Here is a 12,511-nt window from a genome sequence, read left to right on the forward strand (position 1 = left end):
CAGCCTCGTTGAATAGGCATAACAAGACCCACTGGAAACAAGCACAACAACAGTCTAATCAACAGTCATTTAAAAACATCTGTTAGCACTGTTGTTGAATAGACTATGAAAGGGACTCACTTTTAGTTTCTCTTGGCTCTTGCAGAGACCGGTCAGACAGCTCCCACAAGGCCAAGCGGTCAGTGATGTCTGAGGAACGTTCCGGCAGCGTGTCCTCTCCTTCCAGAGACCGAGAGGTGTCCCCGTCAGCCAGGAAGAACAAGTCCACCTCCCCAAAAGTAGCCTCCCAGAAGACCTTTGCGCCTGCCTCCCCACCTCACAGGTCAGTAGCCTGTTAGACGCTAACAAGATAACATCATTGTCATGCCAGAAGCAGTAAGATGACAGTATAAACATCTGCTTGCAGAAATGGAGAAATATGCAGCAGCACCTGAACCTGAGACGATGGTCTAAAGATGCCATCTATCCTAACTAGCATTTTCAGTTTTGGTGTAGATGGTAGACAGACTAGCAAGACGGTCACTTTCCCTGAATAACCATAACCCCTCGTCCTCTCCTGGTCTTCCAGGTCTCCCCCTCCCCGCCACAAGCGCACCCCCACCCCGCCCCGCCACCACTCCCCGTCCTCCCACTCTGGCTCCTCAGCCCAGAGACACTCTCCTTCCCCCCGCCGGCGCCGCTCGGCATCCCCCGCCTACAACCGCGAGCCCCCAGCCGCCTCCTCACCTCCTGGCCAGAGGTGTTCCTCCCGCTCCCCTGCAGCCTCCCGGGACACCTCCTCTCCTCAGAGGAGGACTAGCCCCGGAGGACGAAACCGCTCTCGGGGGCGTGAGAGAGGACGCAGCGAGAGGGGGAGGAGCCCACCTGCCCAGGAGCACCGACACGAGCGTCGAGACGGTACAGCAACTCATTAACATAAAACACAGAACGTTTTCTATATGTGGTCACCACCTTTAAATAAACTACTGGTTTTCTATATGTGGTCACCACCTTTAAATAAACTACTGGTTTTCTATATGTGGTCACCACCTTTAAATAAACTACTGGTTTTCTATATGTGGTCACCGCCTTTAAATAAACTACTGGTTTTCTATATGTGGTCACCGCCTTTAAATAAACTACTGGTTTTCTATATGTGGTCACCACCTTTAAATAAACTACTGGTTTTCTATATGTGGTCACCGCCTTTAAATAAACTACTGGTTTTCTATATGTGGTCACCGCCTTTAAATAAACTCCTGGTTTTCTATATGTGGTCACCGCCTTTAAATAAACTACTGGTTTTCTATATGTGGTCACCGCCTTTAAATAAACTCCTGGTTTTCTATATGTGGTCACCACCTTTAAATAAACTCCTGGTTTTCTATATGTGGTCACCACCTTTAAATAAACTCCTGGTTTTCTATATGTTGCTGTTTGTTTATATGAAAACAGTCCCTACATTGTGTCATTTGGCTGGACGCTGTAACAACACAAACCTGTGTTCTGGTCTCATCCTTGCAGAGAGCCGCGGGAAGCCAGAGAAAGACGTTAGCCGTGACGACCGGGACTACGAGGTGGCAGAGACGAGCTCTTCTCGTGATGCCGCCCGTGAGGACCGGGAGACAAAAGAGGGGCGAGAGCGCCGGGGTGACGGGCGCAGCGACCGACGAGGAGACTCCACCAGTACCTCCAGGGACCCCACCAGGGATAGAGACCGGGACACCAAGGACTCGACCCGGGAACCCAGAACCACAGAGACCACGTCAACACGCTCCGGACGAGATCCTCTGGAGTACAGGGACCGTGACCGAGAACGGGAGAGGGAGCGAGAAAAGGAGAAAGAGAGGGAGCGGGAGAGAGGAGAGAGGGAGAAGACGGACAGGAAGGAGGAGGCTGTCCCGGAGGAGGGGAGGGGCTATGGGAGGGGCCACGGGCGAGAGGAAGGAGGGAGGACTGAAGGGAGGGGGGAGACGAGGACAGAGAGTAGAGCTGAGAGACCTGGCAGGGGTAGGGGCCGCGAGGCTGACGCATCTGACAAAGGTGAGGTCACACATGACATCACACATCTTATGACCAGCAAAATCTACTAATGGCCAGTTGTAGTAACAGTTGTTAATGTGTTTGTTGCTGTGGTATTTGTGGAAGTGAGGGAATTTGATCAAGATGAACTGCGGTGCACCAGTCTATGGCTGAGGGAGGAGCACCCTTCTCAAATGGAACAGTAATCTGTGCCGCTCGGCACAAATAAAGCAGCATGGAGCATCATCCAGAAACATACATCTCTTTTTGATAAAATGAGTTTTCATTGGGAAGGCAGATAAAGCGTTTATATCAAAAGCAATCACTTTTGCATGTGAGAAAATAATCTGATTCCTACTCATTACTCCACGTTCTTAACCTACGCCCCTTTGTTTTGAACCCGTTTCACCGTCAGCCCAGAGGGGGCACCTGGCTCATGCCTGGGAGGCCGCCCGGTTCCAAAACAAATGCACTTACTATTCACCTGGTGCGAACTCCTCCCACCGGGGCATCCCAGGCCAGATAATCCAATCCCCTCTGTGTCTGTTTCAGCATACTTCTAACTCTGTCCTTCCTCCCTCAGGTTCCTCAGGCTCCACCCGGAATGCCCGAGGCTCCCAGCTTGAGAGTGGTGGTCATGACGGTTGGGAGTCACGTAGCGGCGGAGGCTTCCGTGAGAAGAGTGCGGAGAGGAGCACCGACCGTGGGGCGGAGAGAGGAGGAGGCGCAGAGAGAGGAGGAGGCGCCGAAAGAGGAGGAGGCGCCGAAAGAGGAGGTGTCGACAGAGGAGGAGCGGAGCGTGACCGTTATGACGGAGACAGGAGAGGAGGGGAGCAGGCGACTGGGAGAGACTCATCCTACGACCGTAGAGGTGGTCACACTGACCGTGGTGACCGCAGAGAGAACAGGGAGAGAGGTGAGGAGAGGTCTTTCCTCGTATCCTAATAAAAAATACATTTAATCTATAATACTAGTTAAATAAAATACCATTTATAATACGCTTTTCATTGAAAAACAATCTCAATGTTTTGCAGTGAGTGATTTAAAATAGAAACGAGACGTAGACAGAAAAGGACACAGCTAGACAGGGCAACTGACAAAGTACACAGCTGATGCTACAAGAGGCAAGGACAAGAAGAAACACAGTTCTATGTAACAGAAAGCCTTCGTAAAGCATCCTGTCTCTTCTACCGTACTGGAGAAGAAGATCCAAGGTCCCTCAGGCCTCTTCTCTAATGCTTTCTGAATGATGCATTGAGAAGGAACCCTTGGTGTTGGATGTTGTGACTGACTGGCTGTTTCCTCTGTTTCTAACAGACCAAAGAGCGTCCTCTCCTGGTCGGCACCCAGCCAGAGGAGAAGAGCCAGACAGGGAGGAGACCAGAGGAAGGGATGAACGCAGAGGAGAGGAAAAAGGAGGGGACCGGCGAGAGGACAGGGCCCGAGAAAGGGAGCGAGAGAGGGAACGGGAAAGAGAGAAGGAGAGAGAAAGAGAGAAGGAGAAGGAGAGGGAGGCAGAGCGGGAGAGGGTCCGGGAGAGGGAGCGAGAACGGGAGCGAGAGAGGGAAAAGGAGAAAGAGAGGGAAAAGGAGAAAGAGAGGGAAAAGGAGCGAGAGAGGGAACGGGAGAGGGAAGAGAGGGAGCGGGAGAGGGAGGAGCGAGATAGGGAGAGGAAGGAGAGAGAGCGGGAGAGGGAACGAGAGCGGGAGAGGGAGCGAGAGCAAAGAGAGAGGGAGAGGCAGCGGGAATGGGAGGAGCGTGAGAAAGGAAGGGATGAGCGACGGGAACGGACTAGGGATGAACCAAGGGACGACCGCTCTGTCCGAGACTCGCATGAAGACCGCAAGACCAGGCAAGTATCAGTAGTAACCACCAGGGTTGGGGCCAGTTCCATTTCAATTCCAGGCCCAACCCTGGTAACCATTAACCCATGACTCATAACTAGAATCACTTCATCGTTTTACCTTAGTTGTGGTTCGTTTCCGTCTGTTTCTTTCCTACGTAACACCACCCAGCTGACCTCTAACCCCTCTTCTCTGTGTGTGTCATCTGCAGCCGGAAGAGGCACAGGGTAGAGACCACACCCAGCCCGACTCGCCCCTCTCCCAAGCGAGCAAGGGACGCCACCCCAGGAGACGGCGAGGAATACAACAGCCCTGAGGAGAAAAGTGAGCGTTTGATTGGTGGAGGCCAGCCCAAGGTCCGCCCCACCTCTGGCCCTGGCCCAATCACCATCCTCCCCATCACAGTACCAGTGTGTCCTCCTCCTCCAGTGCTTGACAGTAGGGACACTCTTTAATGGGAAAAACAAACAGCACTGGTTCTGTCTGGAGGAAACTAGTCCCGTATGGATTAACACCTCCCCAAAGGGTGCCTTGGCCTGATCACTTCAATATCCCTCCACGTGAGCCCAGGGCACACTCAGTAATGGTGATAATACCTTTTAATGGTTGAGCACATTTCATACAGACAGACTGGAACTCAACGTGCTGACATAGAAGTAACAGCTGGTGTTTGATTGTTATTAGAAGGCGATCAGAGATCTTTGAGACCGAGCCAAGGCGCCCTTTAAGATAAAAAGGTGTTTTGTTTCTTTGACCTTCGTTGACGTTTCCATGGTGTTGATAAACCTTGACATGGTGCTAACAGAATCCCTCTGCTTCTTGGTGTGTGTTCAGGTGTTGAGAAACACCGGCTGTTGAGTCAGGTGGTACTCCCGCCCCAGGACCCCCTCCTGCGTTCCCCCCCCAGCACCTCTGTAGCGGAGGACACCAAGCCCAGCCGCTGGAAGGACGAGGAGCGCCGTGGAGGCGGGGACAAGAGGGAGGGGAGGAGCCGCCGGAACGAGGAGGCTGACGCCCGCGGAGACAGAGGAGGAGCAGGCAGAGGAGGGGAGAGACGGGGGGAGCACCCCTCAGATAGCAGTACCCCTGTCTCGGCCTCCGGCTCGGACTCTAGGAGAGGTAAAGAGAGGGACGGTCGGGAGCCCACCCCTCCCCCGCCGCCCGTGGCCCTGGTCACCGAGGACAGAGATGCTCCAGTCCCGTCAGGTCATGAGGAGGGCAAGAAGAAGACTAAGTCCCAGAAGAAAGGCCTGAAGAAGGGGAGGAAGGAGGAGGGCGTGGCAGGAGGTGTTTCAGGAGCTCCAGAGAGGTTCACCAACCCAGAGCCCCCCTCCTCCATGGCCCTCTCGGACGGCCCCCCGCCCCCTCTCCTCTCCCCCCGCAAGGCGCCTAAGAAGAAGGCGCTGGACAAGAAGAGGAAACGATCCCGTGGCGCCGAGTCGGATGCGTCTGAGGAGGAACCAGGCTCCTCCCATCTTCCCCCGGGCAAGAGGAACAAGAGGGGTCCCCGGACGCCCCCGCCCGCGCCAAAGGAGGCTCTGCTATCCCAGAGGGCCATGCCACATTCTGTTGCAGAGCCCTTGCCACAGCCCGTCAAAATGGACACCAACTTCAGCGACTGGTCTGACGAGGATGTGCTGGAGCGCGGTGGTGGATCGGCGGCCGTTAAGGCACCACCCCCCACAGTCCCCACTGAGAGGACTCCGACCGAAGCTCTTCCCAGGAGAGGAGGTCCGAGGGGGGGCAAGGAGAGGGAGAGGATGGAGAGGCCTGTTCCCCTGCCCATCGCCCCTCTGCTGTCCCAGGACCCTCCTATGTTACTACCGACCCTGCCCCCCCAGCCCCTCATGTCCCAGCCCCTGCTGAGGAAGCCTCCTCCGGAGCAGAAGAGGAGCAGCAGTATGGGAAGCAACCAAAGCAGGGCCTCATCCAGACGTCTCCGCTCTCCCTCCAACGAGTCAGCCCACAGAGAGGACCCTCAGCAGGGCCAAGGACCAGGCCGACCCAGGAGAGGACACCAGCTCCAGGGGGGCAACTCCCGAGACCGGGAACGAGAAAGGGAGCGAGACAGGGAGCGTGGTGAGAGAGAGAGGGGACCAGTGGTCACAGAGCCTCCGGTGGCGAGGGGAGAGGAGCGGAAGTCACGCATCGACCAGCTGAGGAGAGGAGAGCCCAGTCGCAGCACCTCCTCAGGTACGCGAGACACATACTTTTAACAGGTTTAGTTGAAAACAGTGAAGCTCCTTACTAGTTTGATTGATATTATATCTGTTTTATTACATTTCTGCTGGTTTTCCTTCCCAGACCGGCAGGACTCTCGCAGCCACAGCTCCAGACGTAGCTCCCCTGAGTCAGAGCGTCAGGTGCAGTCGCGGGCCGGGTCCTACGACGGCCGAGAGCGTGAGAGGGAGAGAGAGAGGGAGCGGGAACAGTTTGAGAGGGAGCGTGAGCGCAAGGACCTCCGACAGCAACAGGGGCCTCCGGGGCCACTACCTCCTCTCCAGCAGCAGGGGCAGCAGAGAGACTGGGAGCCCGAGGGGCCACGGGAGTGGGGTGGGAGGGGCCGTGAACCCCTCCTCATGCGTGGAGGCAACAGAGAGCAAATGAGAGAGCGTGATCTCCGTGACATGCGGGGTGAGAGAGAGCGGCTTCTGCCCGAGGGTCTCCTGCAGCAGCACGAACGAGAGCGGGAAAGGGAGCGCGGCGGCAACAGGGGCGTTGGCCGTGGTGGCGACCATGGTAACGACCGGGAGCGGGAGAGGATGCTACTGATGGACCTCCTGCCACATGGGGACCCCAAGAACAGGATGGACATGAGGGGAGACAGACCAGATATGAGGGGAGACAGACCAGATATGAGGGGAGACAGACCAGATTTAAGAGGGGACATGCGAGGAGATAGACCTGATATGAGGGGAGACATTCGAGGGGATATGAGAGGAGATATGAGAGGAGACATGAGACCTGATATTAGGGGAGACATTCGAGGGGATATGAGACCCGATATGAGGGGAGACATTCGAGGGGACATGAGAGGAGACATGAGAGGAGATATGAGACCTGATATGAGGGGAGACATGAGACCTGATATTAGGGGAGATATTCGAGGGGATATGAGACCCGATATGAGGGGAGACATTCGAGGGGACATGAGACCTGATATGAGGGGAGACATGAGACCTGATATTAGGGGAGACATTCGAGGGGATATGAGGGGTGACATTCGAGGGGATATGAGACCTGATATGAGGGGAGACATTCGAGGGGACATGAGACCTGATATTAGGGGAGACATTCGAGGGGACATGAGACCTGATATTAGGGGAGACATTCGAGGGGACATGAGACCTGATATTAGGGGAGACATTCGAGGGGATATGAGAGGTGGGCCAGATATAAGACCGGACATAAGGCCAGATCACATGAGACCAGATATCAGGGGGCCGGACAGGGCTGAGTTCTCTCTCCTGCTCCCCCACGAAGCCTTGGGACACGGCGGCACGGACCAGGACAAACCAGGCAACAGCCATCACCCTGTGGGAGGAGAGATACAGGAAGCAGAGAAACAGGACAGCGTTGACGGTAAGGATCATCTAGAATCACAAACTACTAGCCTGATCCCAGAACAGTTGGTGTGACAGTGACCATGGGAGCTGGCAACAACAGCCTTGTCCCATATCTGTTTGTCTATGTTTGTGTTGATATGGTAGCAGGTTAATGAGTGAGTTTATTTGTTTGTCCTCAGACGAAGATGAAGCGAAGGCGGATGACGCTGTGTCAGTGGTGTCTGGCGGGGAGGAGTACGAGCCAATCAGTGATGACGAGTTGGATGAGATCTTGGCGGACAGCGCCCAGAAGAGAGAGGATGGGCAGGAAGAAGAGAAGACGCCAGGTACAATACTGAGAACAGGACTACACAGTCCTTCTGGCTGAGAACAGGACTACACAGTCCTTATGGTTTGCCAGCGGGGTTGCCAGGTCATGAGAAATTCTTGTCCAATGGCTCCTCCAAACCAGCTCAAAACTTGCCCAATATCACACACCTGACAACCCTGTCTAGTCTGCAGTTGGACACTGGTAAAAGACAAACTGTTGTGTTTTTTTATTATTGTGAACTAAATAGTTGTTTGGTTATTGTGGTCTAAGTCCTTCATATGTGCTGTGTTCCTACAGGTCCCCTGGATGTGATTGATGTGGACTGGTCCAGCCTGATGCCCAAGCAGAAGCAGGAGCCCCGGGCGGCAGGGGCAGCTCTGCTCCGGTTCACCCCAGGGGCAGTGCTCCTCAGGGCGGGCGTCTCCAAGCGGCTGGCTGGGCCCAAGCTCCTGGAGAGAGTCAGGGAGGTCTGCAAGAAGGAGCTGGACGACCCTAAAGGTGATTGGAGGAGATATTAGTACTATTACATACTGTACTCCATCTTTCTCCTACTGGATTATATTAGTACTATTACATACTGTACTCCATCTTTCTCCTACTGGATTATATTAGTACTATTACATACTGTACTCCATCTTTCTCCTACTGGATTATATTAGTACTATTACATACTGTACTCCATCTTTCTCCTACTGGATTATATTAGTACTATTACATACTGTACTCCATCTTTCTCTATTTTAGAACCATGTATAATATGACACACATTATCCATACCAGCTCTGTTTACTTTACAAGACACAGACTTTTAATGGAAGTATGCATACTTAGAACGTGGCTCAGTTGTGTGAGCATGTGTGGTGTTAGTATATGATAAAGCACTAAGCAGTCAGTGTGATGTTAGTATATGATAAAGCACTAAGCTGTCAGTGTGATGCTAGTATATGATAAAGCACTAAGCAGTCAGTGTGATGCTAGTATATGATAAAGCACTAAGCAGTCAGTGTGATGCTAGTATATGATAAAGCACTAAGCAGTCAGTGTGATGTTAGTATATGATAAAGCACTAAGCAGTCAGTGTGATGTTAGTATATGATAAAGCACTAAGCAGTCAGTGTGGTGTTAGTATATGATAAAGCACTAAGCAGTCAGTGTGATGCTAGTATATGATAAAGCACTAAGCAGTCAGTGTGATGCTAGTATATGATAAAGCACTAAGCTGTCAGTGTGATGCTAGTATATGATAAAGCACTAAGCAGTCAGTGTGATGCTAGTATATGATAAAGCACTAAGCAGTCAGTGTGATATTAGTATATGATAAAGCACTAAGCAGTCAGTGTGATGTTAGTATATGATAAAGCACTAAGCAGTCAGTGTGGTGTTAGTATATGATAAAGCACTAAGCAGTCAGTGTGATGCTAGTATATGATAAAGCACTAAGCAGTCAGTGTGATGCTAGTATATGATAAAGCACTAAGCAGTCAGTGTGATGTTAGTATATGATAAAGCACTAAGCAGTCAGTGTGGTGTTAGTATATGATAAAGCACTAAGCAGTCAGTGTGATGCTAGTATATGATAAAGCACTAAGCAGTCAGTGTGATGCTAGTATATGATAAAGCACTAAGCAGTCAGTGTGATGCTAGTATATGATAAAGCACTAAGCAGTCAGTGTGATGCTAGTATATGATAAAGTACTAAGCAGTCAGTGTGATGTTAGTATATGATAAAGCACTAAGCTGTCAGTGTGGTGTTAGTATATGATAAAGCACTAAGCAGTCAGTGTGATGCTAGTATATGATAAAGCACTAAGCAGTCAGTGTGATGCTAGCATATGATAAAGCACTAAGCTGTCAGTGTGGTGTTAGTATATGATAAAGCACTAAGCAGTCAGTGTGATGCTAGTATATGATAAAGCACTAAGCAGTCAGTGTGATGCTAGTATATGATAAAGCAGTCAGTGTGGTGTTAGTATATGATAAAGCACTAAGCAGTCAGTGTGATGCTAGTATATGATAAAGCACTAAGCAGTCAGTGTGATGCTAGTATATGATAAAGCACTAAGCAGTCAGTGTGATGCTAGTATATGATAAAGCACTAAGCAGTCAGTGTGATGCTAGTATATGATAAAGCACTAAGCAGTCAGTGTGGTGTTAGTATATGATAAAGCACTAAGCAGTCAGTGTGGTGTTAGTATATGATAAAGCACTAAGCAGTCAGTGTGGTGTTAGTATATGATAAAGCACTAAGCAGTCAGTGTGGTGTTAGTATATGATAAAGCACTAAGCAGTCAGTGTGATGCTAGTATATGATAAAGCACTAAGCAGTCAGTGTGATGCTAGTATATGATAAAGCACTAAGCAGTCAGTGTGATGCTAGTATATGATAAAGCACTAAGCAGTCAGTGTGATGCTAGTATATGATAAAGCACTAAGCAGTCAGTGTGGTGTTAGTATATGATAAAGCACTAAGCTGTCAGTGTGATGCTAGTATATGATAAAGCACTAAGCAGTCAGTGTGGTGTTAGTATATGATAAAGCAGTCAGTGTGGTGTTAGCATATGATAAAGCACTAAGCTGTCAGTGTGATGTTAGTATATGATAAAGCACTAAGCAGTCAGTGTGATGCTAGTATATGATAAAGCACTAAGCAGTCAGTGTGGTGTTAGTATATGATAAAGCACTAAGCAGTCAGTGTGATGTTAGTATATGATAAAGCACTAAGCTGTCAGTGTGATGTTAGTATATGATAAAGCACTAAGCAGTCAGTGTGGTGTTAGTATATGATAAAGCACTAAGCAGTCAGTGTGATGTTAGTATATGATAAAGCACTAAGCTGTCAGTGTGATGCTAGTATATGATAAAGCACTAAGCTGTCAGTGTGATGCTAGTATATGATAAAGCACTAAGCAGTCAGTGTGATGCTAGTATATGATAAAGCACTAAGCAGTCAGTGTGATGTTAGTATATGATAAAGCACTAAGCTGTCAGTGTGATGCTAGTATATGATAAAGCACTAAGCAGTCAGTGTGATGCTAGTATATGATAAAGCACTAAGCAGTCAGTGTGATGCTAGTATATGATAAAGCACTAAGCAGTCAGTGTGGTGTTAGTATATGATAAAGCACTAAGCAGTCAGTGTGATGTTAGTATATGATAAAGCACTAAGCAGTCAGTGTGGTGTTAGTATATGATAAAGCACTAAGCAGTCAGTGTGATGTTAGTATATGATAAAGCACTAAGCAGTCAGTGTGGTGTTAGTATATGATAAAGCACTAAGCTGTCAGTGTGATGCTAGTATATGATAAAGCACTAAGCAGTCAGTGTGGTGTTAGTATATGATAAAGCACTAAGCAGTCAGTGTGATGTTAGTATATGATAAAGCACTAAGCAGTCAGTGTGATGCTAGCATATGATAAAGCACTAAGCAGTCAGTGTGGTGTTAGTATATGATAAAGTACTAAGCAGTCAGTGTGATGTTAGTATATGATAAAGCACTAAGCAGTCAGTGTGATGCTAGTATATGATAAAGCAGTCAGTGTGATGTTAGTATATGATAAAGCACTAAGCAGTCAGTGTGGTGTTAGTATATGATAAAGCACTAAGCAGTCAGTGTGATGCTAGTATATGATAAAGCACTAAGCAGTCAGTGTGGTGTTAGTATATGATAAAGCACTAAGCTGTCAGTGTGATGCTAGTATATGATAAAGCACTAAGCAGTCAGTGTGGTGTTAGTATATGATAAAGCAGTCAGTGTGGTGTTAGCATATGATAAAGCACTAAGCTGTCAGTGTGATGTTAGTATATGATAAAGCACTAAGCAGTCAGTGTGGTGTTAGTATATGATAAAGCACTAAGCAGTCAGTGTGATGCTAGTATATGATAAAGCACTAAGCAGTCAGTGTGATGCTAGTATATGATAAAGCACTAAGCAGTCAGTGTGATGCTAGTATATGATAAAGCACTAAGCAGTCAGTGTGGTGTTAGTATATGATAAAGCACTAAGCAGTCAGTGTGATGTTAGTATATGATAAAGCACTAAGCTGTCAGTGTGATGTTAGTATATGATAAAGCACTAAGCAGTCAGTGTGATGCTAGTATATGATAAAGCACTAAGCTGTCAGTGTGATGCTAGTATATGATAAAGCACTAAGCAGTCAGTGTGATGCTAGTATATGATAAAGCACTAAGCAGTCAGTGTGATGTTAGTATATGATAAAGCACTAAGCTGTCAGTGTGATGCTAGTATATGATAAAGCACTAAGCAGTCAGTGTGATGCTAGTATATGATAAAGCACTAAGCAGTCAGTGTGATGCTAGTATATGATAAAGCACTAAGCAGTCAGTGTGGTGTTAGTATATGATAAAGCACTAAGCAGTCAGTGTGATGTTAGTATATGATAAAGCACTAAGCAGTCAGTGTGGTGTTAGTATATGATAAAGCACTAAGCAGTCAGTGTGATGTTAGTATATGATAAAGCACTAAGCAGTCAGTGTGGTGTTAGTATATGATAAAGCACTAAGCTGTCAGTGTGATGCTAGTATATGATAAAGCACTAAGCAGTCAGTGTGGTGTTAGTATATGATAAAGCACTAAGCAGTCAGTGTGATGTTAGTATATGATAAAGCACTAAGCAGTCAGTGTGATGCTAGCATATGATAAAGCACTAAGCAGTCAGTGTGGTGTTAGTATATGATAAAGTACTAAGCAGTCAGTGTGATGTTAGTATATGATAAAGCACTAAGCAGTCAGTGTGGTGTTAGTATATGATAAAGCACTAAGCAGTCAGTGT

General features: G+C 48.7%; 1 protein-coding gene across 5 annotated transcripts in view; it reads left to right on the plus strand.

Moving 5' to 3' along the window:
* LOC139532741 (zinc finger CCCH domain-containing protein 13-like) overlaps window positions 1–12,511 on the plus strand; it is a 33,022-nt gene that overhangs the window by 2,802 nt on the left and 17,709 nt on the right. For 2 of the 5 annotated variants that reach the window (XM_071330726.1, XM_071330724.1), the window contains exons 9-18: window positions 146–322; window positions 569–897; window positions 1,504–2,022; window positions 2,585–2,917; window positions 3,319–3,853; window positions 4,057–4,283; window positions 4,680–6,038; window positions 6,150–7,427; window positions 7,591–7,737; window positions 8,019–8,219. In XM_071330726.1, coding sequence (XP_071186827.1) covers window positions 146–322; window positions 569–897; window positions 1,504–2,022; window positions 2,585–2,917; window positions 3,319–3,853; window positions 4,057–4,283; window positions 4,680–6,038; window positions 6,150–7,427; window positions 7,591–7,737; window positions 8,019–8,219 — 5,105 coding nt within the window. The remainder of the gene's footprint in view (window positions 1–145; window positions 323–568; window positions 898–1,503; window positions 2,023–2,584; window positions 2,918–3,318; window positions 3,854–4,056; window positions 4,284–4,679; window positions 6,039–6,149; window positions 7,428–7,590; window positions 7,738–8,018; window positions 8,220–12,511) is intronic. The other 3 variants (XM_071330728.1, XM_071330727.1, XM_071330725.1) reach the window with 2 other exon arrangements.

Source organism: Salvelinus alpinus, chromosome 10 (genome assembly GCF_045679555.1).
Source record: "Salvelinus alpinus chromosome 10, SLU_Salpinus.1, whole genome shotgun sequence".
NCBI lineage: Eukaryota > Metazoa > Chordata > Actinopteri > Salmoniformes > Salmonidae > Salvelinus > Salvelinus alpinus.